This window comes from Amblyomma mixtum, chromosome 9, assembly GCF_055824585.1.
Source record: "Amblyomma mixtum isolate Tamu chromosome 9, ASM5582458v1, whole genome shotgun sequence".
Taxonomy (NCBI): Eukaryota; Metazoa; Arthropoda; class Arachnida; order Ixodida; family Ixodidae; genus Amblyomma; species Amblyomma mixtum.
In genome coordinates, this window is record NC_143020.1 from 47848003 (window position 1) to 47874576 (window position 26574).

The 26574-nt window shown below is 44.1% G+C and overlaps 1 protein-coding gene across 1 annotated transcript in view; it reads left to right on the plus strand.

Annotated features, from left to right (window-relative positions):
• LOC149328915 (uncharacterized) overlaps positions 1–23085 on the plus strand; it is a 44824-nt gene extending 21739 nt beyond the window's left edge. The window contains exons 7-12 of the mRNA XM_089559138.1: positions 6651–6700; positions 8679–8787; positions 12076–12243; positions 20779–20914; positions 22142–22258; positions 22975–23085. Of these exons, the coding sequence (XP_089415264.1) occupies positions 6651–6700; positions 8679–8787; positions 12076–12243; positions 20779–20914; positions 22142–22258; positions 22975–23085 (691 nt within the window). The remainder of the gene's footprint in view (positions 1–6650; positions 6701–8678; positions 8788–12075; positions 12244–20778; positions 20915–22141; positions 22259–22974) is intronic.
• The last annotated feature ends 3489 nt before the right edge of the window (positions 23086–26574 follow it).

Consider the following 26574-nt stretch of genomic DNA (forward strand, 5'->3'; position numbering starts at 1 on the left):
TAAACGCCGTTGCGGCTGGCTTTGTTAGCAGGTTACAAGAAAAATATATCTGCGAAACAAGGAATGCGACCTGCACAGACCAATCCTCACAGTTAGGACACGGAGACTATGCTGTTTCCCAGACTCTCTTATCTCACCCCATTCTCTCAGTCCCTCTCCCCATACATGGTCCACCCAGTTGACGGCCCCCAGTGAGGACAGCAAGCCATGGTCCTGTTCGCAATCGTTATTCTAGGCGTCTATATTAAGACGGCCAATAAAGACGTCTTCCTCCTCCTTCTTCGCAGGTGGCATTGAAATATAGATTATAACTGCTGTCAGCCTTTATGGCCCTATACAAGTGTTGACTGTATTGACACTTGGCGCCTGTGCTTGTTAGGGAACGCGAGGGAGACCGTTAAAGGGCAGGTGGGATTGGTCTTAGGGTCATATGTCGGCATTTCCTCCACATGCGTCGAATTGTGTAAACAAAATGCGGCAGTTTCCTTTCATTTGTGCAGGTTTTTTATCATTCTTTTTTATCAGTCTTTAAGGACAGGAAAATACGGCCTTTGCATGTGGATTGTATACCGTGGCAGACAGTATTTTTGTTGTAACAGATAGTTAACATACTTATCGTTTGCTGTTACTACCTCATTAACTTTTTAATTTGTGGCTTTACGGCATTGCAAAATAGGCAGACTTGAATGTCAAGGCGACCACAGATTTTAAAGCTGATGAGTCGGCACTGTGGGTAGTTATGTGAAAAAAGAAAGTGCCTGTATGCGCGCAAAACGTGCCGATGCAAAAAGAGATGTGCGACAGACGCAGGAAGTTATTTAGCCACACCACAAGGGGGGGGGGGGGGGGGGATTTTGGTACACGAAAGAAATCCGCACGCATTCTAAATCATGACAGATGTGCTCCTGAATCGTAGCGTTCCCCGTTAACTGCTCGCGACTCGGCCACTTTGCAAGGCGTGCTTAATTCAGTCCCATGCCACATGGGGTTCCACGGCGTACGTTCCTGATGATTAAAACGTAACAGGAATTAGTGATGAAATAACAGCGCAAGGAACGGGACGAAAACACGAAGGAAGAAGACACAGACACGGGCGCTGACTAACAACTGAAATTTTATTTCGAAGCAGGACACATATATAAAGTGCAAAGAGGGGGGTGTGTCCAAGGCAATCCTGCACAATCACCGAAACAGTGTAGTCACGTCCAAGGGTAAAAACGATAAAAAGGTGAAAAAGCCGAAAGAAAGACATAAGCGATAAAACCACGGTGTAAGAGGCCGGGACGGAAGTAAAAGTGATGAAAACGATGAAAACGGATATGCACATAGCCAAAAGGCAAAAAAACAGCGTTAAACTAACGGTGAAAAACGGGACTAAAATCGCGGCACAAGGTGATTAACAAAAAAGACAGAGAGGGGCATTTAGGAACAGGATTAAGCATTTACCCTGCCCCTAAGAAAGTCCAATTCTTTTTGCGACAGGCGCAGGGAGGGTGCACTCACACATTGTTCCTTTGCGTTGTGGATTTCGAATGCTTCTACGATTTCCCTGGATATCCTATCCCGTCCTCTGGCAAGAATTGTGCAGCGATTGAAATCTGGGTAACAGGTTTCGTCCGGATCATTACGTTTGCACTTTTTGCAGTGCTTGGCAAGGTGCCCAGAAATTGCAATATTGTCTACATTATTCCTGTGCTCTTGAAGCCTAATGTTGAGGCACCTGCCTGTTTGGCCAATGTATCTCTTCCCACAGGATACGGGCAGAGAGTAGACGACGCCGGTTTTGCAGGGGACGAGTTGTTCCGAATGAGTCTGCCCACACCCACGGGCGATCAGAGGTTTGTTCACCTTCGGGCATAGGGCGGAAAGCTTGTTTGGCGCTGAAAAGACAACGTCAACCCCTGAACGTTTCGCGACCTTTTTGAGGCGGTGGCTGACCTCATGAATGTAGGGCATTACGACCACTCTTCTATTCTCCCTGTTGGACGCCTCCTGCGCGTCATGTCGTCCTTGTTTCTTGGCGACGGACCCGGCCACGGACACCAGAAAGTTCAGGGGATATCCGGCGGTTGACAGGCGCTCGACCTGGTTGCTGAAACTATCCTGGAAATGATGTTCACAGGACTTCTGAAGCGCATTTTGAAAGCAGAGTCTTACTATCCCTCTCTTAACGAGTTTTGTATGGGCAGACATAAAAGGCAGAATAGGTTTTTTACCCCTGGGCTGATAGGACCAGCAGGTATGCTGGTTAGAGAAATGCAGTCGCAAGTCCAGAAATCTGATTGAGCATTCATGCGGTGTTTCATGCGTCAAAGCCAGAGGAATACATTGGCCAAACATAGAAAGAATTTCGGATACCATAGGATTAAATGCTTCGTGGCTGCAATTCAAAAGGACGAGATAGTCATCCACGTAACGAAAAATTTTTGCTAGGCACGTATCAGCGATCCTGTCATTCAACATCCTATCGTATCTAGCAAGGAAGAGTTCGCTTAGGATAGGTGCTACGCAAGAGCCTATGGAGACACCTTGCAGACACCCAGGGAGAATAGAAGACTGGTCGTAATGCCCTACGTTCATGAGGTCAGCCACCGCCTCAAAAAGGTCGCGAAACGTTCAGGGGTTGACGTTGTCTTTTCAGCGCCAAACAAGCTTTCCGCCCTATGCCCGAAGGTGAACAAACCTCTGATCGCCCGTGGGTGTGGGCAGACTCATTCGGAACAACTCGTCCCCTGCAAAACCGGCGTCGTCTACTCTCTGCCCGTATCCTGTGGGAAGAGATACATTGGCCAAACAGGCAGGTGCCTCAACATTAGGCTTCAAGAGCACAGGAATAATGTAGACAATATTGCAATTTCTGGGCACCTTGCCAAGCACTGCAAAAAGTGCAAACGTAATGATCCGGACGAAACCTGTTACCCAGATTTCAATCGCTGCACAATTCTTGCCAGAGGACGGGATAGGATATCCAGGGAAATCGTAGAAGCATTCGAAATCCACAACGCAAAGGAACAATGTGTGAGTGCACCCTCCCTGCGCCTGTCGCAAAAAGAATTGGACTTTCTTAGGGGCAGGGTAAATGCTTAATCCTGTTCCTAAATGCCCCTCTCTGCCTTTTTTGTTCATCACCTTGTGCCGCGATTTTAGTCCCGTTTTTCACCGTTAGTTTAACGCTGTTTTTTTGCCTTTTGGCTATGTGCATATCCGTTTTCATCGTTTTCATCACTTTTACTTCCGTCCCGTCCTCTTACACCGTGGTTTTATCGCTTTTGTCTTTCTTTCGGCTTTTTCACCTTTTTATCGTTTTTACCCTTGGACGTGACCACACTGTTTCGGTGATTGTGCAGGATCGCCTTGGACACACCCCCCTCTTTGTACTTTATATATGTGTCGTGCTTCGAAATAAAATTTCAGTTGTTAGTCAGCGCCCGTGTCTGTGTCTTCTTCCTTCGTGTTTTCGTCCCGTTCCTTGCGCTGTTATTTCATCATGGATTACCAACTAGCCCGGCATCTTGCACTTCTGATAGGAATTAGTAACGAACAACCTCACCAGTCACTTTAAGTGGGCAGGCACGCCGGCGCATTTTCGCTGTGCTATGCTGCCGCGCTGAGCACAGTAGGTCTCGCCGTTTTTTTGGTGAAACACTGCAGCGTTTCTCTTGCGTTTCCCCTGTGCACTCAGTACGCAGCCTCAGTTTTTAAGTGCGATATGCTTTTGGTGAAGCTGACAGGAGAGGCACGGTTGGGCATGACGTCCAAAGAACGTTGCGACATTTTTGGGCCCTTAGACGAACAGCCGTGCCTGTGAAACGCGGCTATACAACTTCCGGCGGATCTCGCGCGTTGGTTGCGGTGTCGGCTCGTTTTCCGCGAACGACTTCGCCTTCAATATCTGGAGCCACAACGCCGACGTAGAAGTTGCAGAAATCAAATTCCCCTTTGATTGTGAACGCTTCTAATTTCGCCCAATAATATTGTACCCTAAAACCAAAAAATAAAAAGTTCGTTCGTTGATAACAAAAAACTAATCAGCTTATAACTCGTACTACCTTGGAAATCTTGTCCGCCATGCCGTACAGTCCTGTTGCACAACTACCATTCTCATAACCTTCTGTGTTTTTAAAGATTATTTTTTGATGTTACCATAAAAACAACCCCTATCATTCATCGCACGATTTGATAAGGCAATCATCCCCCGTTCCCGTAATGCTGACAACTACACTGTGTAAAGTCAACCTGCTTCCATGAGCATCCTCATCAGCCTGACTAAACCCATTGGAGAGTACAGGCCTCTCCAATATCTGTACAATTACCCCGGTCTTGTGCCAGCTGCGGCCACGTTATCCCCGCAAACTTCCCGATCTTATCTCCCCACCCAAGTTTCTGGCTCCGGCCGCTAAGTTTGGCTTCTCTTAAAGTCCAGACCGCTACCCTTAAAGACCATCCGTTATCTTGCCTCAGCATTACATGCACTGCCCAAGCCCATTTCGCATTCTTCACTTCGACTAGGATGTCATTAACTTGCGTTTTATCTCTGACTCATCCTGGTGTTTTTTCGTAACCTAACGCTACATCAGTCATTTTTCTTTTTATACCCCGATGCGCTGTCCACAATTTAAGTTAGGACTTCTCGTTTGCCTTCATAAGTCTGGCCCATACCAGCCACAGAAAACTGAGATATAAAGTGCCACTGAAAACGCTAAAAACGTTGTACAACAGCGGAGGTGACAAGACACCTGACACGCGAGCACATCAGCAATGCTTATGAAACTTACGGGCATGAAAGGCACCGCGAAAAGACAGTGCGGGCACAGAAGAGCGGGCATGCTCGGCGCTGAAGCCGGGCTTGTCTGCGGGCCTTTGCGTTCGCCTTCCCATTTTCGCGCTACGTTCCGTTCGCATGCAGTCAGACCAGCAAGCGCAAGCCAAAATTTCAGCTGTTCAGACCATGGAAGTCACGTGCATATGAACATGGATGTACTAGCAAACCTGAAGAGTGAAACTCTGCAACATAAGTGAACCCTATCCTCTATTTGTGACCAGCTATCCTAAGACGAAAAGCACGCCGGGTTACTTCTTATGAAACTTATACAGTTGTGCGAAAAGCAAGTCTTCAAAAACGAATTGAAAAAATAGCCTGGCTAAATACAGAGCTGAATATGAACAATGTAAGAAAAAAAATTATATTAATATGAAGCGAATTAAGAACAAATCGACTGTTCATCTTCAATATCCTTGTACAAAAATTTTTCATTTTGAAACATATTAAGTTATTGTTATGGAAGTATTGAAGGTAATGGTCCATTTTTCCGATCTGTAGCAGAATTTGTCTTTTAATGTATTTCCATCGCAAGCATAGAGCGCTTAAAACTGCCTTAGAAAACCAGTATGGAACGCTTTTGACAATAGTAAAAATGTTAATAGCAAAACAATGCAAGCCTGTCCACAGCAGATGGGCAGACACATTGATTGTAGTAATAAAACCTCACAATATATGATAAAATTGAGTTCATAAACTCTGTCCTTTTCTAAAATGCTTTTGTTCATAATTGTTTGGTATGTTTACAAAATTTGCAACTTGTGGAAATTTTTGGCACAAAATAATAAACGCAAGACAGCGAAGCGCTGGCTGCGGCACTGCAGTACGGCTTTATAGCTTATGACTTTATATCTATAGCTCTGAAAAGGAGAAACCCTGACCTCCATTGTATGCAAGACGAAGTCAAGATATCATCTCAACCAAAAGCAAGCCATACATACCCGCAAGTACCTTACGGTACCACAGACAACATCGAATAAACAACAGCCATTCTCAATAGATGAGAGCGGTAGCAGCTGCTTGTGAGCCAAGCCTTCCCAAGTCGTATATCAAGGCACGGCTTCTTCTACCTGCCTGAGCAATGCCGTGTACCCAATATTGGAGGCCATCTAAGCTCATTATAAACATCACCAGGCAACTGACCGCGTCATTACACTATCCATTCATCCTGCACATCCTGGCCACGGCAAAAACCACCAACGATTTAGTAACGGCTTCTATGCACAAACTGTCAAGCAATAGAAATGTGAAATAGAAAAGTTAAGTCGCATCAGTTTTCTCGTGCGTGATCAGGAGCTCCTGAGTACGTTTCGTCAGTTCCACTTACGCGCACAGTGTGGGAGGGTGTATGGCAAAGGTTCACAGGTGACTGAGCGCTAGCGTAGAATAACAACGGCAACTTACAATGAAGATGATGGAGTACAGAAAAAGAGCTAAGAAACCAAAGCGACAGTGTAAAGGAAATAAATCAGGAAGAAAGATAGCTTTAAAAGCACTGACGCGTTAACTTGCGGTGGCTGGCTCTCCATGTGTGAGCGCTGCTCGTGTTATAAAATATGTTTGTTTAAAGAATACTTAGAAACCCTCCTTCTCTGAATGCATACGATATAGGCGCCTATTCTTTCAGTGACTATTGATAGAGAAATTAACAATACGGTGCTGGTGATATTTTCACATATAGACCGGAAACGGAAGCGTAAAAATGACTTCCTTAATGCAGTTCGGTGATTGGATGATGGTTATTCGGCAAGGGTTCATAAATGTATTATGAATGCTTTTTATTGATTTTATGAAAAACAGCTGTAAACTTGTATATTTTTCTTTTGTTTAGCGATGACCTAGTGCTTGTAGGAAATAACACAATAGGAAGCGACGTTGATGGTAAGTTAAAATTTCGGTTTATATTGGCACTTTCCGGGATCCATTAATTTTTCACAAAAATATTTGCTTTTGCCAGTCAAAAACGACGTGTTGTCACCTAATGAAATTTGCCACCATTTTATAAGAATGAGATTATAGTATCCATGAACCTTCCCTGGTTGCAACAGGTACAGCCTTTGTCAAAAGTTTGGAGCCCATGCGGTTTGCTTCTGAAGCACACTGTCTGGTTCGTAATGCATCTCCAGGGCTCCAAATTTGCTGAACGTAAGAAGATTTCTGGTCCTGCCTCCTACAATGGGTAGGACTACCACAAATATTACAGGAGTCCCACTGCGAGGCTTAGAAGCCAACCCCTGGGCTCTAAACTTTTGACAAAGACTGTACCTCTCGAAAACAAAAGCAGTTATTACAGAGATAGAAACTGAGCATCCCAAAGAACTTCCTTGAGTTCTTTGATCTGAATCGATCAATCATAAACTATTGCCTCACATATTTTCTGTGAAATCTGCCGCAGTTCTTCTTCCTGTTATAATATCAGAAGTATACCGTATATGTAGCAGCATACTATGCCACGTCAAAGAAAAAAATAGAATATTATGGCGCATGAAAGTTAACTTCGGAAGAAACTCATTACAGCCAGTTGCTACACGGGGAAGTTTAACTTTGTGGGTCGTCAGTGTCCTTGCTCACATCTGCAACATTACATTCTCAGTATTTTTACGGCATCACAGAAATCGATACACAAAAAGAGGGGCCATTGGCGATTACTTTATGGGGACTTCCAACGTCAAAAAAGCAATATGATAGTGAAATAAAGCCCAGAACTTTCCACAATTGCAGCTTACATGTATGTAAATGTAAAGTTCTAAAGAAAATACTAACATATTGAAGGCAAACTTCTGTAAACGCAACATAAGAATCTTTATATTAGGGTTAACGGCAGTACTAACTCCTCCGTTCGATATCCTCCCTTGCCTTGGTTCTGAATCGCCCGTTTGCTGGCACTGCTGGTGCATGCTATTACCTGTTATGACTGACCAGTGATGCGTAGGATTATGATACCTGTCATGACTGACAAGTTGCGAAGGCTTGTGATAATGATGTTGTAAAATATTTATTCAGTCAAACAAAAAAGTTGGTCTCATCCGGGTAGGGAGCGTGAGTTCAGGGCTCCTGAAGCGGATTTTGTCGGCCTGGCCCGACTACGTACATTTTGCCGCATTCTTCTCCCTTGAACTAATTAAAATGCAGACCATCAGATTAGCCCCATTTGCAAGCAAGTTTCAGATTGTAGTACGGAATATCGGGAGCTGTTCACAAAAGTCACGAGGAGCCGACAAGGCTCCAATTACCTCAAGGTTGGACTAGTATAAGTACCCTTGATATAACAGCTACACACTTCGACTCGCCCTGAATGTAATAAATAGTGACAACTCGAAAAAAATGAAACAGAAGTTCCAACATAATTTTTGTGCAATGTGAGAACAACCCAGGCATTTCAAACTGAGAAATATCCCATAATATCCACTTTGGAGCCCTTAGGAGAACGTGCGCAGACACCAAAATTGGGCTTGCTTAGCCGATGCCCCATAGGCCCTATATCGTTTTCGGAAGAGCCAACAGAATCCACCTGCCGCATTATGCCTGCAGAGTCCCTCTTTCGTACTGACAAAGACAGTCTGTATGCTGATCTGGGTCGATGCAGCAAAACTTTCGGCAAGCCCAAATGGCTCCCATTACACAATAACGCCGTTGTTTTTGCATTAGCTGTGGCGGTGCTCTACGACCCATCCGATAATTCGCTACATTGTCGGAAGAATTTTTATGCTGGCACTTACTCTCGCGCCTAGATAGACCACAGGTGTTTTTTGTGATGAAAGATGCAGTAATGAAATACCTGAGCTGTTTTCTCAGTACAAAAAAAACAGGACACAGTGCCGGTGTGATTCTTTTGCTACTTAAAAAATCAATATTTCAGGTATGGCTTTTGTTGGTGGCGTTTGCCGACCTGAGAAAGTAGCAGTTGTAGAAGATAGCCCACCCACCTATGAAGGCGTTGGGCGACTAAGTCATGAGATCGCACATATGTAAGTACTCAAAACCTCTTCCATTAAACAAGCAATAACAACACCTAAATAAACACAGTTTCCAGTATAATATGCTGACAATGTGTTCACAGCATACGGCTTAGTGTAGACGCCTGCTCCTGCTCCAGAGAAATAGCTTGCATTACAGATCTCCAACAAAAATTACTAGGGGCGTCCAAAGTGTAATCTTTGAAATCCGAATCAACTACGAATAGCGCATATTTGTTATAAATGAAAAGCGAATAGTGCAGCTTTATTCGAATTCGACTCAAGTAATAACAGAACCGAATTGAATGCAAATTAAACAATTTTACAAATATACGATACATGTGCAAATATTCATGCAAAAGTATTCGTGCGAAACAATGCAGCAGCAGCGACAGCAGTGCGCTACTCGGTACTGATCACCACTAGGAGCCATATAGCACTAAGCTAGTACAGCATATTAATTATATCGCCGTGAGCCATGCAAAACGAAAAACTTCCATTTGTTGCTGATTACGGCACTAAATTAACTAGTGCCTCGTCTGAGCAGATGCGAGGTTCGAGGCATTACGATAAGGCATGGCCTCCGAGATCGAGCCTCAAGGCAATGCTTAGCTCAACTTCCAGAGCACGGCCAAGTCGCCCAAATTTTGAAGCGATATGAATGGCACCATACGAATAAACCGAGTCGCCGAGCCGACTCCCTTTCACCGTGAAGATCGACCGCATCAGCATTCTGGGCGGCGTCGGAGTGCTCTTAGCTTTTAAAGTAGTCAAATAAGACTACGGCATGCTTAGTTCAACCTCCGTGCTAACTATTTGAAAGGAATTCCAGAGCCCGAGTTTTGACTCGATTCTCTTCTAATAACTTCGCACGTGCACTGTTCAATTCCTGAAGCGAATCAAATATGCGAAAATTTCATTCGTTATTTAAAAAGTTTGAGTAATCGCCCGCACCTAGAAATTACTATCCCGGTCTATACTGCGGACTGGCGGAAAGGTGGGCTGGTCGCTCATTGTACGTTTCGGCGGTAATCTTCAAATAATTTGTCTTTAAGCTAATAGCATTCTCAGAGAAGAACGAAATCTGGTCGTCTCCATAACTCTTTGTGCTTGCAGAATAAAGGAGGCGGCGCAGAATACTGAAAAAATTGTTTAAGCAAGATGCGAAGTTCCCTAAGCATGCAAAGTTGTTAGGTTTCCTCAGATAACACCCCACATATCTCAATTAAATACTGGTGAATTCGACGAACAGACAGCAGAACTGGGAGGAGTGTATTGGAATCAAGGAGTCGAAGCCCGCAACGCTAATATCCTCACATTTGCCAGTGGACGAAAATGGCAGAATGGTAAAGGAAGGATAACGTTTTTAAAGCGCAGGCTCGTCATTTTTCTCCAGTTCCTTCTATATCGAGCGGCGTGGACAGAGTCAATTAATTTTATTTCTTTCTACAGCTTCAGCCCAACACCATACTATACCTGAACTCTGCGCACTGTGAAGTGTCACGAGCACTGACCATACTATGGATTACATCACTCAGTACAGACTTGTGTCTGCGCCTTACGTATGAGCTGCATCGAATAGTTTAAAATACAAGAACAACTGCACTCGTCTCCTCCAGATCTCTCTACCAACGTCACGGTGTATTGTACGAGTATGTGTTGAGGCGAAATGAGTTATGTTGATCATTTTCAGGATATATACTCACTGCTACTTGTAGTTTGCATAAAATGTTTGAAGTCAAAATGTTCTCAACGCTCACACCTTTCGTGTCGAAATGTTTGACATCACTGAGAACAAGCTGTGTAACCAAAAGGGGGCCGCGAATGGGCATCTTCCAGCAAGCGTGCAACAGTACCTCATCTCTCTTTTTGCGATTAGTGTTGCAGTAAAACCAGGGAGATATTTGCCTGATGTTATCTTGTTAACAGTCTTTGCATCTTCGAATTGTATCGAGGCCTTTCACACGGCCTTTCACATAGCTCGAACCATTTCCACAAATTGAGCCAAATGCTAATTATTGCTAGTTGGTAACAAAAAAATACCTGAAATTTAGCAGCACTGCCGAATTATTTGTATCAGATTTTGAATGCAGCTACATTAGCCAGCGTAATATGAAGCTGATTCTTTTTTTCATTCCTCTTGAGCAACAAGGCTTAGAGGTGCAGGGCACCCTGGCGAAAGAGCACCGTGGCTAACGTATTTTGGTCTCCACGAGATTCGTTCCAAGACCCATATTTGCATGCATTTCACACCTTAAGTTTGGTACTACAGGAAGAAAAATCAAAAACAAAAATAAATGGTAAGGTAAATATGAACCTATAACAATTAGAGAAGCGGAGCTGAGAAACAGGCAAAGTAAAAGCGGGTACTCATTGTAAAATTAATAGGTGCCTACCGGCACTGGGAATCTACCCTACTATCTCCACATACAAGCCGTATGAAAAGAGCAATCATTTACCGCTGCAGTCACCGTGCGACATAGATCTGCCATGATGGTGTGGAAACCATGGCGCTAGGCGTCTTAAATTTATCCTTCTGTGATTTCTTCTGTACCCTAAAATCCCTAATTGATACCAACCTTCATTTGAAATGCCATTTTTGGACTGTTCTGGGCGCACTGTCGAACAACTTCGAAGTGATGTGGGAAGGTGTAGAAGCCATTGTAGCAAAGCCAAAAAGTCAATAAAAATCACGAACTTATCAGGCGTGTATTACAGGCGCAAGAGGCGTTTCTGGAGTTTTATGGGTATGGATTCACGCTTTAGGCACTTCCGCCAATCAGAGGCGCACTACGCTAGAGATGATAAATTAAAAGGAGACGGCTAGACAACGAGAAAGACTACAAAAATGCGACTTTTGCAACACTGGAACCTCGCTTGAAGAATTTTAGATGGTCTTAAGGCAATACATTCCTGAAAAAAAAACATTGTGAGCTCTGCAATCTTATAGACAGGTAGCCTGGTGCCCGCCACTGACTGGCATCAACATCACCATTGGCTTGGCCATTCCAGTCAAAAAAAGCGTCGTCCTTGGTGTACTAGTTCTCGAAAAAAGAGAGGTTATGAAGGATTTGCCGTGAGCGCTGCATGTGCTTTCGCTGCCAAAACATCAATTATGAAGAGGGTAGCTGCGCGTCTCGAATTTTTGCAACAAACATAGTTTCCTGCACATTCTGTGAGAGTAAACGCTCAAGAGCAGTTGATAACACTATGCTGATTACTCTTAGAACAACATCCATCTGTACCTTATGAGTGATTTGCACTACCTGGTTTGAAGCTCTCGTTGTTGGAACATTTCAGATTGGGAGCCAGCCATGATAACACCAGCGCACTTGACAAGTTTCCAGGCTATCCGGGATCGCAGAATTGTTCTTTGGAGGATGGATACTTGATGAGCTATTATGATCGCGGCAGAAAAAAGTACAGGCTATCCAACTGCTCCAAGGATCAAATACGGTTTATCTACAGGTAAAATATGCGATTTAGTTCGGGAACAATTCAGGTATATAGGTTTCGCTCTCGATTTCACTAACGAAGATATTCAGAAGGTGCACGCTCTGAAAGTGAGAAATTTTAGACGATCAGTGCTTTGATGCGGCACAGAACGCGTTAGTCTATATCTCCCCTCCGGGCGGAGTAGCCACAGCCGCTGGCAGACTCATACAGTGTGAGCGGTTCGTACCGTGTGAGCGCTTGGCGTTATCCAGTATGTCGATGACAGTGTGACACGCAGTGCACCCTCTACAATCTCCCCAACCCAATCCAACAATGACAATGTAACACGCCATACCATCTCTCCACTCTCCCTCAACTATCGCCTAAAAACCTCTCGGCATCTTCCTCCCCGTATGTAAATGTCATATCTGGTTTGATATGCACAAATCCAGATATGAAAAAATAGGGAATTGGGCATATAAGGTCTTATATGAATATACGGGCGTATATAGCCTGATATGCCCAATTCCCTATATACTATTATCTGAATAGTACTCATATAAGGAAATATATGTATATAAGGTCGTATATGTCCTGATATGCCCAATATCCTATATATCCATATCATGACTGAACTCATATATGACAATATATGAATATATCTGGCATATATGGCCTGATACGCCCTATTCCCTATATATTCATATCATGATTGAACTCATATATGGATATATCTGGCATATATGGCCTGATATGCCCAATTCCCTATATCCATATCATGATTGAACTCATATATGGATATATCTGGCATATATAGCCTGATATGCCCAATTCCCTATATATTCATATATGGATTGAACTTATATATGGAAATATATGTATATATGGTCCTTATATAGCCAGATATGTCCTATCCTTATATGACCATATCTGATGGAGCCCATATATGGGATTTCTATATATGGTCTTCATATACCCAGATACGGCCAAATCCGTATATAGCCATATCTGCGAACAGTCATATATGGATGAATATACTTATATGGGCCATATATGGCCAAATATAGATAACTCTGTATATGTCCATATTTGGCTGGAGCTTATATATGGAACTAGTTCTATATGCGAACATATATTGACAGATCTGCACATAACCTTATATACATTTGGTTAATTGTTGAGGGGAAATGTCTCCTAAGGCGGTGTAGACTTCTAATAAGGTAGTAATTACTTATTCGCATCCACCCAAGCACAGTCATACACCATGTCCCCAGACCAAGACGAATCTTTTTACGAAAGTGGAAAAGTTTCTGTGGAAGCGCTGTGTTGCATCCCTTTGTAGCCGTGGGACTGCTTGGCGGAATGAAAATGAGTGATTACTCCCTTATTAAAACGTTATATGCTTTCATATGAAAATATATAATAAATGGCAGCCTACGCATATGTGCTCACATACGGTGAGATCTACCGAAGGAGACGGTACAAAAAAAACTGAAGAAATCCAAAGATTTGCGGCGCGCTTCATCTTCAATCTCTGCAAGCACTTAGGCTCCCCTTCTCCTATGTTGCAGGCTGCTGTTTTGGAACCACACCAGCATCACAGCCAGTATAACTATTCTCATTCGAGTTCTGTACTGCTCGCTCTCAGTGCTTGCCTGCAACAGCGACGCGGCCTTCTATAAATTAGCCAATAAAGAGTGAACCTGGGGCGTGGCGTCTCCAACCAGTGATGGAGGGCGGCCAAACAAAAGATGTAATGAAATTAGCCACAATCATTGCAGAATGCTCTCATACATATGCCGTTATCGCCACATGCCGACGTAAGCGACTGTGCAGTACGTCCTTACCGCTACTACTTCAGATATGTAATACAGCTTGGATTGTTGACGTAGATTTTTATTTTAAAACTTTGAGAGATAAGTGGTGCTGTGTAGGGGGTTATACAGGATGGTTAACATTATGTGAGCGATACACCTGATTTAATAGACGATTAATTAACTAACATTAACTAATGAACATTTTATTTTGATTCTAAGGGGCCATATTATGTTGCGAAATTAAAAGCCGTCATCGTAAAAGGTGAGCCCAGTTTATAGCTTTTTTTAATCGGTATAGCGGTTTGAAATATCGAGCGCCAGATTTTACGCATTTCAAAGCTCGCTGAGTTGGTTTACCCGCATTGAAAATGCATAAAACTGTCCGTCACTTTTTTATGCATCAAACACGGACGCCGTTTGTGCGTTTTATGATGTAGAAAACGTTTATTTGAATTCGGCGACGATACGACGCACAGCGTCGCGTTTATGAATATGCGAAGCGGACAAGGCAATTCACCGAGCTTGCAAGTGTGTATGATCAGTATTTCGAACCACATTAACGATTACGAAAATTTTAAAGCTAAGCTTATCTTTTTTATTGACGGCCTTCAGTTTCGCGATACAGACTTACGCCCCAAAATCATAATTGTAAAAGCTGATTAGTTGAGCATAATTAATCATTTTTCTGATTATTGAGCTCCATTACGTACATAATGCCCGTCTTGCTGTACGGTCCCCCTTCACTGACCACACCGACATCTCTCTCGCACTTTTTAAAATAATAACCTGTAAACGTTAAAAATTGCCATCCAATATAACTCTAAGTACTGCTTTAAATTGAAAAACTACTCAATTTTATGGTGCTCTACAGCTCCTGATAATCATATAGCATAGGTATATACCTCTCCCCAAAGTAACACAATTACCACACAGAAATTGCGCAGGAAGTTTTATTGGGGTCCATTTAATGCTCTGGTGGTTCTATAGTTCGGCATGCTTCTTAACGTCGATGCTTTTCTTTCTCGCTCCTCATTTCGCTGAGTTTAGTGCCCACGGCCAGCAACAGCAGTTTTCCGGAGAGCTCCCGCCCCTTCTTGGTCGGCAGGGCCGTTGTGTAGGCTGCGTGGGAGATACTTTACACCGATCATGATAAAAATCTGCGCAGAACTTGTGCACATGGCCACAGTAGCATAAGTCGAAGAATTATGCACTGAATCCGAGACACCCTACTGTAAAATACATTCTGGGATATTAAAAGCTTAGTCTCATGCTTTTTTTTTCGGGCTTTACCATTAAAGTTTCCTGGCACAACCACGAACGGAAACAGGCATACGCCAATTGTTTCTGAAACACGTTCGTTCGCACTAACCACCCGAAATAAAACGCGTACCAGCTCTTAATTCCACTGCTCCTGCTTAGCTGTAGAGCGCAAGCCTTGTGGCAAATGTAATGGGGTCATTGTAACCTAATTAGATACGCAGAACGCCGCAATGCTGATCCCGGGTTAAAATAGAATTAGCACTATTACTTACGACCACGAAAACGGTTCAGTTCCTGATACGTGCATATGACAGAATCCATGACAGGTTGTTGTCTACGTCTCGATACTTTGAAAATACATCACTAACTAGGCCCGCAATGGGCTTAGCGAGGTTAGTCCTTCATGTTTTTTGCGTTACACAATTCATGTCATGCGCTTGAACTACCGCTGGCAGGAACGCAACTCGGTGGCGGTAAAAAATTCGCTACTGAAAAATGAGAGATTACTCTCCGACTGCGCATAGCCCAGCTTACAAATAAATCATGCATTATGATACCATTTAGCTGAAAGGGACACTGAGGAGAAATTGAAGTTGGCTTGTATCGACAGAATACCAGCTCCTGATTACAAAAACGCCACTCATACTGACAACAAAGCTCTTGTAACGTAGAAAAGAGCAAGAACCAAAATACAGGTATCGCCGCCACAGGCCAAACTCGCAAGTACAAGCGTGATGAGATCATAGGACAAAACAGTGTTGCTAGAACGAATGGTTCTAGCAACACCAGGAACCGAGAAACCATGCATCACTGAGGCGCAGCCAATGCATGCGCAAATCTCCTTGACGTCGCCAGATGGCGCCACGTGCCCGGCTGCTACGCGCGCTCCTGAAGCATCGGGACAAATCAGCGCCTGTTTTCCGGCGGTAGGCGGGCTCCCGGTATTCCGCTAGCGGTAACAAGGTACACGGTATGCTAAAGGTGTCTATTTGCGAGAACTTCGTTGACGACTTCGAGAACGAGATCCATCGTAACGCTGGCAAAACGCTAGTGCAAACGTAATCGAAGCGACTGTAGCGACGGCCGCAATAGCCGATAGATGCCTTCAACGTGCGGCCGGCGGTAGCTTTCTTTTCGGCTGCTGGTAGGCCGCACTGCTGGCAGCCAGAAATCACGGAGTCTGCGTTACGTCATGTGCACGTCATGTTTCACGTCTCTTAGTCCTGTGTCGTCATAGACGAATCCCAAGTTTGAATCAGAGCGGCGGGAAAAACTTTTTCAACTTCGAATCCAGATTTCTTAGAAATAAATGCATCTTTCGCTGCCGGCCAAGTGGCAACAAAGCCATGACATGCCGAACTATCGGATTTTACTATAAAAAAAATATTAATAGTGCTCTCCTCAGTGTCCCTTTAATTTGTAGCCCTATCAACGAAAACTGCCGACAGCATTGACAAAGGTAAACAACAAAGCAATACGTGAAAAACAGTAAATGATTGTCCACGCTTACCTGAAATATTGATGATTGCAGGTTCACAGAAATCTTGGTCTTTCCCACTCACTTGCACCCTGGACCCTTCCGATGGCTCATCATCCCATGCATGCTTGGCGCAGATCATTTTAACGACGTCAAAAGTGTCTTCTTCCTCAAAACGCACAAGTGTGGCGCTGTACCATGATTTCAAGGGGAAAACAAGTGGATGCAACAACGGGTATAACCGGAAATTGCCCGCCCGGCAGGAAAGTGCGGAGCACACTGCAGAGTCCGGCTTCTATCTGTGTGCAACCGACCGCCAGTCAATGGTGGCGACACCAATGTCATCCTTAACAGCGTCACTAGCAACTGCTGCTCCTTGCACCCACCACTCAAGATGAGCCGTGCAACAACATCGCTATGCTTGCTGTGCTGGAAATGGCACGGTAAACAAAAACATGAAGAACTGGAGAAGTGAATAAAAAGGTAGCCGCAAAAACAAGAAATAAAAAAGAGGTCTCTGCCGGCGACAACACGGGGATCACAAGTGAACTCAAAAACAGACAGTGACGCACAAAGTTCAGCACGGGCGCACTGCAGGTCCCAGTTAAAAGAGCCCTTTCCCTCCGACAACCGACATCTGACCGGGTGATAACCATAACCGGGCAGACCGGTTATCCCTCCCATTGTGTAGCTGCGCGTAGCGCGGTTTCTCTTGAAAAATGCCAGTTTTGCACGTTTTGTACGTGTTGCAAATCTGCACAGCGCGTGCTTTTTTCCTCCTGCTTTAACGCTGACAAAGAAAAAAACTTCTAGGAGAATTCTAGGAAGAGAAGCAGCTTCGCTACTACCTTCCTGCCCTTCCGGTCACCCCCCCCCCTCCCCCCCCCCGAGTTCCCCTTTCAAAGGCCCAGTCGGAGACTGGAGAGAGCCACGACGGTCTTGCGAGACAGGGAAAAGCGGACTAGTGTACAAAGCGACTAGCGCGTTCAAGGACCTCGAAAGAACAATTAGTGAAATTATGTGAATTATGTGAAACCGGGCGACTTGTCCCCAAACAGTGGCGCCCCCACCGAAAACAGCGGCCGCGACTGTAAACTCCGCCAGGACATGCTCACCCATTGTCGGCGGCGCGACGGGGCTGGCCGCACCTCTCTTTGCGCTTTGCATCAAGCGGCCGTGAAAATGGAATGAACTCAAGACTTCCAGAAGAGATCGTGTGAGGTCGCCAGGGACGCGGCGATGTAGGCTACTATATTGCCTTCGTCTGCTGAGGGCAAAAGCGTTAAACAAACTCACCGCACAGACAATAGAAAAGATGTCAACTGCCTGACTAAATACTAATTAGCACTGACAGCAATGCTACGAGGAACTTATAATTAGAAAATGTGTAAAATGTTCTTTTAGACGAAATGCTCAGGGCACGAAGGCAGGCTTCAGCAATTGCCTCATTATAGTGAGCACTTATTGCAAGTAACATCCACTGGAAAACGGCGAATGTGGTGGAGAGCACCGTCGCCATCAAAAGCTAAAAAACGCCTCTGCCGCCGCGGTTATCGTGTAGGACCCGTGTATATGTATGTGAGTACTGGCAGACACGAAAAAAAGTAGATATCGTGAGTGGAGAGAGCAGTGTGAGGGAACGTAATATTCGTGAGGGGTCGTCTAGCCACTGGTCGCATAGGTAAAGATCCTAGTTTATTACTCTGGCCTCCGACATTAACCGGAAATGTTTGGACGAAAACGGAGTGTTTCGCGAGCAACCGGACAGGCTCTAACGGAAGTGTCGAAGTATGTAGAATGATCTGTTGAGAAGCAATCCTTCTTGTGCGATGAACATTTTGCACAGCAAGCAGATGTGCAAGTTGGACACGCACAAAATAATAATTTTAAGTGGAATCAGGATTATAAGGAGTGGAGCGAAGTGAAGCCGCCGCCATTAAAACGTCACGTTCGAGTGCGCCCCTGCAGGCCATGACGTTGGAAACAAAACATCTTGTAGAAAGTAATGCGTACTCGGGCCTCAGCACCCAGCAACCCCTATCACTCGGGCAAAAGCTGAGACTGCTTCCAATGCTCGCCACGTTTCAGCTCAAATGAGGAAGATAGTCTCATTGGCATTGTCCAGCAGCTGTACTCTCAGCGGCATACAACATTTCAGGCGCACTGAAACCTCGACACAAATGGCTGACGAAGCAGAATTTGAAGGCTTCCCAAAGAAGAAGCTGCCACTTCCTCACCGGAACGCGTACGATACGTCATCATCAGCACCATTACTACTAATGACTAGTAAAGCGAAATGTGTAGTCTTGATGAAAAGTTTTCAGCCTCGCAGTCTTCTAATGAGCCCTATTGCGGAGCGCTCCAGGATTCCTCGAAGACCAAAAGGCTTTGAAAGTTTAGGGGAAGGGTTGTTATCCCATAGGAGAAGTTTACCACTTGTGTCTTGCCTGGAATGCTACACTACACGGCTGTAATAAAACTCTATGTCCTGACGACTTTTGATGCGGTGTCTGCAAGCTATACTGCTGACGCAGATGTTTCGCACCACTTTGTGCGACCACATACACACCTGTTGTGTCCAAATAGGACGATGACGCCGCTTACTCCAAATAATTTGCATGGATAGCTCTAGTTTCAGACGAGCTCTGGGTGATTACGGCTTTTGCTTTGATTGGTTATCCGAAAATGTTAACACCCTATTTATTTTTATTAAAAAATGCGATTTAGGTGTGCTAGGATGATGAGTACGCCCCCAGCGCATAAGTGACTTTTGTCGGTTTTACAATGTAAGCCGCAGCCGACGCGACATGGTTTCTGTCTTTTGTTACGACCCATCAGCGGCAATTTCGGCGGGTCGTTCAACTTGACCCCACGATCACCTCACAGAAAAGGTTGACTTTCTGGGAAGTGGCCAATGAGGCTCTTCCCACACTCGGTTCGGCGAAAACGACCTCCCCTTCGAGAAGCAACCTTCGACAGGAAAAAAAAAGGGTGTCCCTCGTCTTAAAACAAAACCCGGAACGAATCAGAGGAAGCCTGCGCAGCTGCGGCTGTGACGTCAACAGGCCACACCTGTGTTCGATGGAAGCGAGCGGCCGACACTATGCTATAGTAATGCGGACTTAGCATCTTCCTCGCCAGTTCCCACGTGCGGGCTCTCAACAGGTGTCTTGGCCAGCTGCGTCTGTGACGTCATCTTGCCACACCTGTGTTTGATGGACGCGAGCGGCCAACTCCGTGCTACAGTGGTGCGGACTTAGCTTCGTCCTCGCCAGTTCCCACGTGCGGGCTCTCAACAGGTGTCTTAGTTGGCTGTGCTAGTGCGGATCTTTTGTATCGCGATGTATTGTCGCCTGGTGAAAGGGCGGAGCCTTGGGCTATATAACCTGCGATCAAAGTGAGCACGAACGCTCTGGACCTTCGGGAATAGGTTCATCCAGTGTGGCTCTGAACCTTGGGTAATAGGTTCATCCATTGGCTCTGGTCCCTGGGTAAAAGGCTCATCCAGACGCTCGACGCTATGAACTCTTAACTTTTGAGTCCTTGCTCTTCTTTTTGTAAATAAGTGCCTTAGTTTCTTGCCATTAAATCTGCTGTTTTTCTAATCTCCAACTTCGAAGCTTCAGACTGTTCCTCATCCTGTACGAGCCCCCTTGGAGACGCAATCAACAGGCCACGCTACCTCGAGCCGTAACAACTGGTGGCAGCGGTGGGATTCTGCTACCCTGAGTTATAACACTTTCCACTTGGCTGCAGGTGCCGCGAGACGTACGTGGAAAAATTTCCCTCTCTCCACTTTGCCACCTGTCGACCGTTGCAGGTGGTGGCTGCTGGCATCAACAGTACACGTACTGGCTGTTATGCTAGTGACCCACCCAGAGCTAGCGCAGTCCGCCTGCCAGCTCTAGAGGCGTGGCAGCTGACAGTTGGGGGCTTCCCCCGCAGACATCACGGCTTTTTCGCTATGGAGGTATCTAGTGCTAGCTCAATGAAAGCTTCTTTTCTTTTTTTCAGGAACATATCGCGGTCATGCATTGACGTCAGTCAAGAAGCTTGTTATTCGAGCGATGCATACCCTGGACAGAACATGACTCGCAAACAGTTTTGCCAACTAATGCACCTCGGTGAACCCACAGTAAAGCCACTAGAGGTACGTTTTTGTAACTGTGCGAAATTTTATTCAAGGCCACCGAAGTTGTTTTCGTTAGATAAGGTTTGAAACCTGGTTAATAAACTGTGCACAAATCTTACTGTTTTTTGAGAAGCCCAGATTCATTCAATTTAATGAACAAACCAAAGGTAAATGACAGCTAAAGAGATGTTGGTAAATTCATTGGCACTCTGAGCTTGGTAACTATTTCCTAAATAAATATTTTTGGCGTCTTACAGTGCCCATGAGATCTGATTTGATTGGTTCAGTTTTATGATACATAGGCAACTAAGGCCATCATGCGCCAAGCTCATCGCTTTGAGATCTAATGGGATGCCACAAATCATGAAGTGTTGTTTAAGCTGTCATGACTGTGATAAACATAAACAGTTAAGATTGCTCTTGCAAGCAATTGCATAAGATGAAAATAAAAACCATATCTGCGTTGCACACCATTTACGCCTTTTTCTTCAATAAATTAAAGCGCCTACCTGCCACCATTCCTGCTCCCATTCTCACCTCCTCCTGCCCTTTCCGCTTCACCCTCTACGGGGTTTCAACGCGGTCGCCACTCAGCCAAAAGTTTGAGACATAAATAGCCGTGATACAAAAGCCCCATCAGCAAAAAATGTCAAGCAACCTTGTGTGCAGACACGTTTGGGCAGTTCACGCGGCCATGCCTTTTCATATTTTTGTAGGCGCGCTTTTACAGCGCCGGCTATTTGTTTACTGCACCCCTGTTTTTGTAGTTCGAAAAACTGGCCTTCGATGAGCAAAAGCTGCCTAGCACTAAAGTGCGCATCAACATCGGTCGTCGTGGTTTCTGCCTTGTCTTGACGAAACCGCTCCGCAGATACTACAATATGGAATGGTATCGCAGTTATATCTTGTTAGTGTTAGGTCTGGAACCCATTTATTTTCGCTGTTTTATTCACCTACCACAGCTCGACCTATACTCTGCCCGGTTGCACTAGCTACTTCTCATGCCATTCCTCTTCCGCCTCTCTATCTTGTTCCTCTCCTCACTATTCCTACTACGTGTACTAAAGTGACAGCGCCAAACACCACTCAATCCTAGAAGCGATGTTTACAAGCGCTTTTTAAACAACCGAAATATTTTTTTAAATTATGTAATAAACGATTTGTGTATTTCTCTATTTAAACATGTTGATTTCTAAGTTCTTTTTCACCTGTTTATACCTGAAAGTTTCATCTCACTTCATGCAGAAATATTCAGAGGAACATAAGCAATGCCGTATCTTCTGCTGCTGGAAAGACGAAGAGCTTGGAAGTGTTTGTCGACCACACAGCATGGCTGAAGGGCTGAGATGTGCCCCCGGAAAGGTAAACATGAAGTCAGCGCTTAGGCATTTCTCTTGGACGAATCAAAGGTTGATAGTTAGTTTGTAGTCACAGTCACTTGCATATTTCTTGCCCTCCCACTAGCACTACCCTTACAAAAAAAAAATTTAGACTTTCTATAGACTGTCCATAGACTTCTGCCAATAAAGTCTATAGACGCTCTTTAGACAAAACTAAAACAGCAATAAAAATGTAATAAACAGTGTGTATACAATCTGTAGATTTGTGGCCATACACTTTTAGTAGACTTCTCTATCGACAGTCTGTAGAGTATGAATAGACCAAAAGAAATACCTATAGGAAGGCAATCGAGTATATAAGGAGTTTATAGACCATTTTTATAAGGGTAGAACTGAAAACAAAAGTTGTAACATGCAAGCTCTTCGGTTGTGTGCACCTACAGTCATGATATCCTGCAACAAGGCCGATATTCTCGTGAACACCTTCTCACCGAACTGCAGGTTCGTAACTGCGGAGCCCTTCCTTGGTTAAAACTCTACTTTGGAAGCCTAAATAAGAACGTTGGGCTAGTCGGTATTTCTTAAACATTTGTGAGTAAAAACCACTAATTAAAAAGACAAAGTAGCGCTAGCACAGCACATTCCACGGCGCATTACTGGACTGCTCTCACATGCATTAGTCGTGTTCCGGCTATTTACATCTTGGCCTACACGTATGTTATTTCTCATTTTTTTCAGACATGCAGACGTGGTGTCTGTGGATATCATGACTGGAAAAAAAGAAACCCACTGTCTGCACAGCTCTTGCGAAAATATTCTCCCTTGCTTTCACAGAATAAAGCATTTTAGCGGCATTTTATCTTGTATTTTACTGATTGCCTATTAGTGAAGGACAATACATGTATTTAATTTCAGTTAGGTGATCAGACAGTTGCGTTTCGGCTCGCGTTCCTCAGAGCTATCTTCACTGAGGATGCTCTCTGAGGGGGCAGTTCTTTTTATGTTATCCAGGAACAGCTTACCGCTTGGTGTATAATCGAACACAACACTGTACGCTGCGCACTGTATGTCGTATTAGGCGAATAAATTACTTCTGGAGCATTGCTTTCCTAGCAAAGGTTTCTCAAACTTCTTTAAGTGATGTTCAATACGGTAAATTCGAATTTATTACTAAAAATTAAACCAATCGAATCAATCTAATAGAATCAGGGAGAGGCTTTCGTATTCCACCGGTAAGGCCGAGATTTTTCGGCTTCTGTTAATCTGCCGAAACACGGGGCTACTCCATTTCCTAATGTCGACCTCCTCGCTATTTGTGTCACTTGGCAAATTGTTAGAGTTTTATAAACCATCATCAACAGCCAGCTACCGCCAGATAAACATATCGCTTTCATTACTCGTAAAGATTTGCTCAAATATATTTTTTTCCTGCTCGCTATCGAGGTTTATAGCTCCTATCCCAGCAAACTTGTTCTCTTGCTTTTAAAGAATTTTCAGTATCCGCGATTTCTTGCTTAGATCTCGAGGTACTCTGTGTCGTTGTGCTTCCTTAGTGCCTTGTGTGTTGCTGATTGCTACAGTTGACTGCAGGAAGATGCGCGAGTTGGTGACTTATAAAACATGCCACCACCTTGCTTCTGCTCTGCCTTCGTTAATAACACCGTGCCAGGCTTATATGAGGTTAACATTTGTTTACACCTTTTATCTGGTCCTGCCATTGCCTGATTTGATCTGTGGCATGCATACATACTTATATAATATTCTCACTAGGCGTTAAAAACCAAGTTTAGAGATATCTACTTTTGGCCAAAAGCAATTAAGTGGTTGATGTTTTTCCCGTTTGGACTTCTCACTTAGTATATGCCTGTGGAAAATTAATTGAGAAAAAATAGTCCCCTATCGCTAAATTTTGTATTCTATAGGTTAAATTATGTGCGAAATGACATTCTCGTAAATAAACAGCCATTCATCAGGTATAACACAAGTGAGCTGTTAGTTTAATATTATACATGTCAACGGTAAAGCATACGCTGCAAGCTCCCGGGCTCTCTGCTGGTTGCAGCATACTCAACACTAGCGTGAAACATGTTTCACTCAATTAAGAAGAGCATTTAATTTGCCGGTACCATGTCCTCATGTTCCATCAACTCTTTCTTAAAAAAAATCAGTCAATGATTGCAGGTGTCATTGAAGATAAGATGTTGCCAGCCATGGCGCGAAGGCCTAGCACAATATGCCGTCATTCCTAAAACACTGCTGGCGGCTAAGCGGGAAAAAAAGTCAAATTCTGAAACCTTTTCTAGGCACTGCACTACGGAGTATATTTTTTTGGCACCTCGACAGTGGCTAACAGTGGCTAACTTGAGATGCTATACGGAAGAGGCACGTTGCTGCTGTTCAGGAGGAGGAAAATTGATAAGAGGCAGTTGAACTGCCACGGGCATAAATGTTTTTGCGAAGATTTCAACATAAGCAGGATTTTTTCGATTTATTTTGAGAGCTTACCGCATTGCACTAATTCTTCTATGAAATCTCACAATTTGAGAGGGCATTTTCTACGCTTGGTGAAATTTTCGTAAAAAAATTACACCGGTCAAGGACAAACAGAAAGAAGACTGGCAATGAATAGTTTATCTAGTACGAGATTTGTAAACAATATACAGTGCACTCAGCACAGGTTCCGTGCTCGACAGCATAGTCCACAGCTGTTGTTATGAACCGGCATGTTTATATAACGCGCGTTGCGGCCCATCACGTGTTCCAAAGCGACCATAACTGGGTTTTAACTCTAGCCCAATTCTCATCATTTATTTGAAGCCACACTGCAACGAGTTGCTACAAACCCTAATTCGGAAGGTCGAAAAAGAAACCCTTTGTGAAACCTTTCAGTTGGTTTTCGAATGCCTCGCGGAACATTCTCATTTGCCGTTCGTCAGTTGGGGTAAGATACAGAAGTTTTCACGTTATGAAAGTCGCGCTTTATTTAATGCATATCTGATGGTGAATTTGTTATGGCACAAGTCCATATGAGGTCAAAGAGCGCCGTGGTACAACGTGCTTTCGGCTACTGAAGTTGGCATCAAATACCCATTTCCCAAGCATTTCACCCTAAAGAAGCCGAGCAACAGGCGAGGGGAAACTTTGTACCCATTGCATCACCAGTGGGCAGCCGGTTGTGCTGGGAATTGAACCCCACAACTCCCGCTTGCGAGACGGATGCTAAAACCACTAGGCCGCCGCTGCGGCGTACTGCTTATTTGTTTCGGTTCTCCAACAAGTGGCTCTTTATAGCACTGACTATAATCATAAGTAGAATGGTCGCCAGAAGAAAGGTGTGCGTTAATTACGTGAAGGTAATGTAATTTGCATTCTTGAATAATGAATTTAGGGGGTGCGTTTATTAAACGAGTAAATACGATATATTAGCACCGTATCACAGCACAGATCTGAGACTGTGAGAGTTCCTGCGGGTTAAAGCGCTGAAAAAAAAGTTCTATGATGCAATAACCTCATAGAGGCTTCATCATAGAATACCATACAATATTTATGAAATTCTATGACATCTCTTTGATAACAGTATGATTATACAGGTGTGCATGACATTTGTAGGATAATTTTTTGTGACTTGTATGATAATTTACGATATTTGTATGACAAACTCTACGAGTTTATTACATAATACTTTTTCAGCAGGGAAGTCCTGGCCGGCCTAGTTAGGAACTGCTTGTTTGCGCGTGGCGCAGTATTGCAGGACTAAACCTAAAAAGGTCGGAACGACCAATGATCAACAACTTCTAATCTTCTGGCTATATTGGCGTTTAGATTTATACGTTGCAGTTCAATACCTCACTGCGCCGACAGCTACCATCACCCTTCCGTCCATCGCGGAGGTGCTAAATTCGGCTAGTTTGAAGGTGCTGTAATTTTGCTGGTTTCCTGAATGAGCTTGAGTCATAAATTAAACCCGTAGACAGGTTACTTCCTGCAGAAGCTTCATTTTACTTTGCCTAATGTACACTGCCCGCGCTTTTGCTCACAGTTATTCAGCAATAATTTAATGCGGAATTTTGCTACGACAACAAATATTAGCCTTCAGTTGTCTTTAACACACCGAAGAAGGGGCTTAAGGTCAAATATATTTTCTTACATGGGACGACCTTGCAGAAATAAAACTGAAACATGAATAATTTTTTATTTCAATGCCAGAGCACAACGTCTAGCCTTATATTGCTGGATTAAAGCTGGAGCCAAGCCGCACTGCGGATAGGGTCCTCTAATTCGAAGGTCCAATTCTCTACGAATGCTTCTGTTCTATAGTCGGTGAACACCACAGGGTGC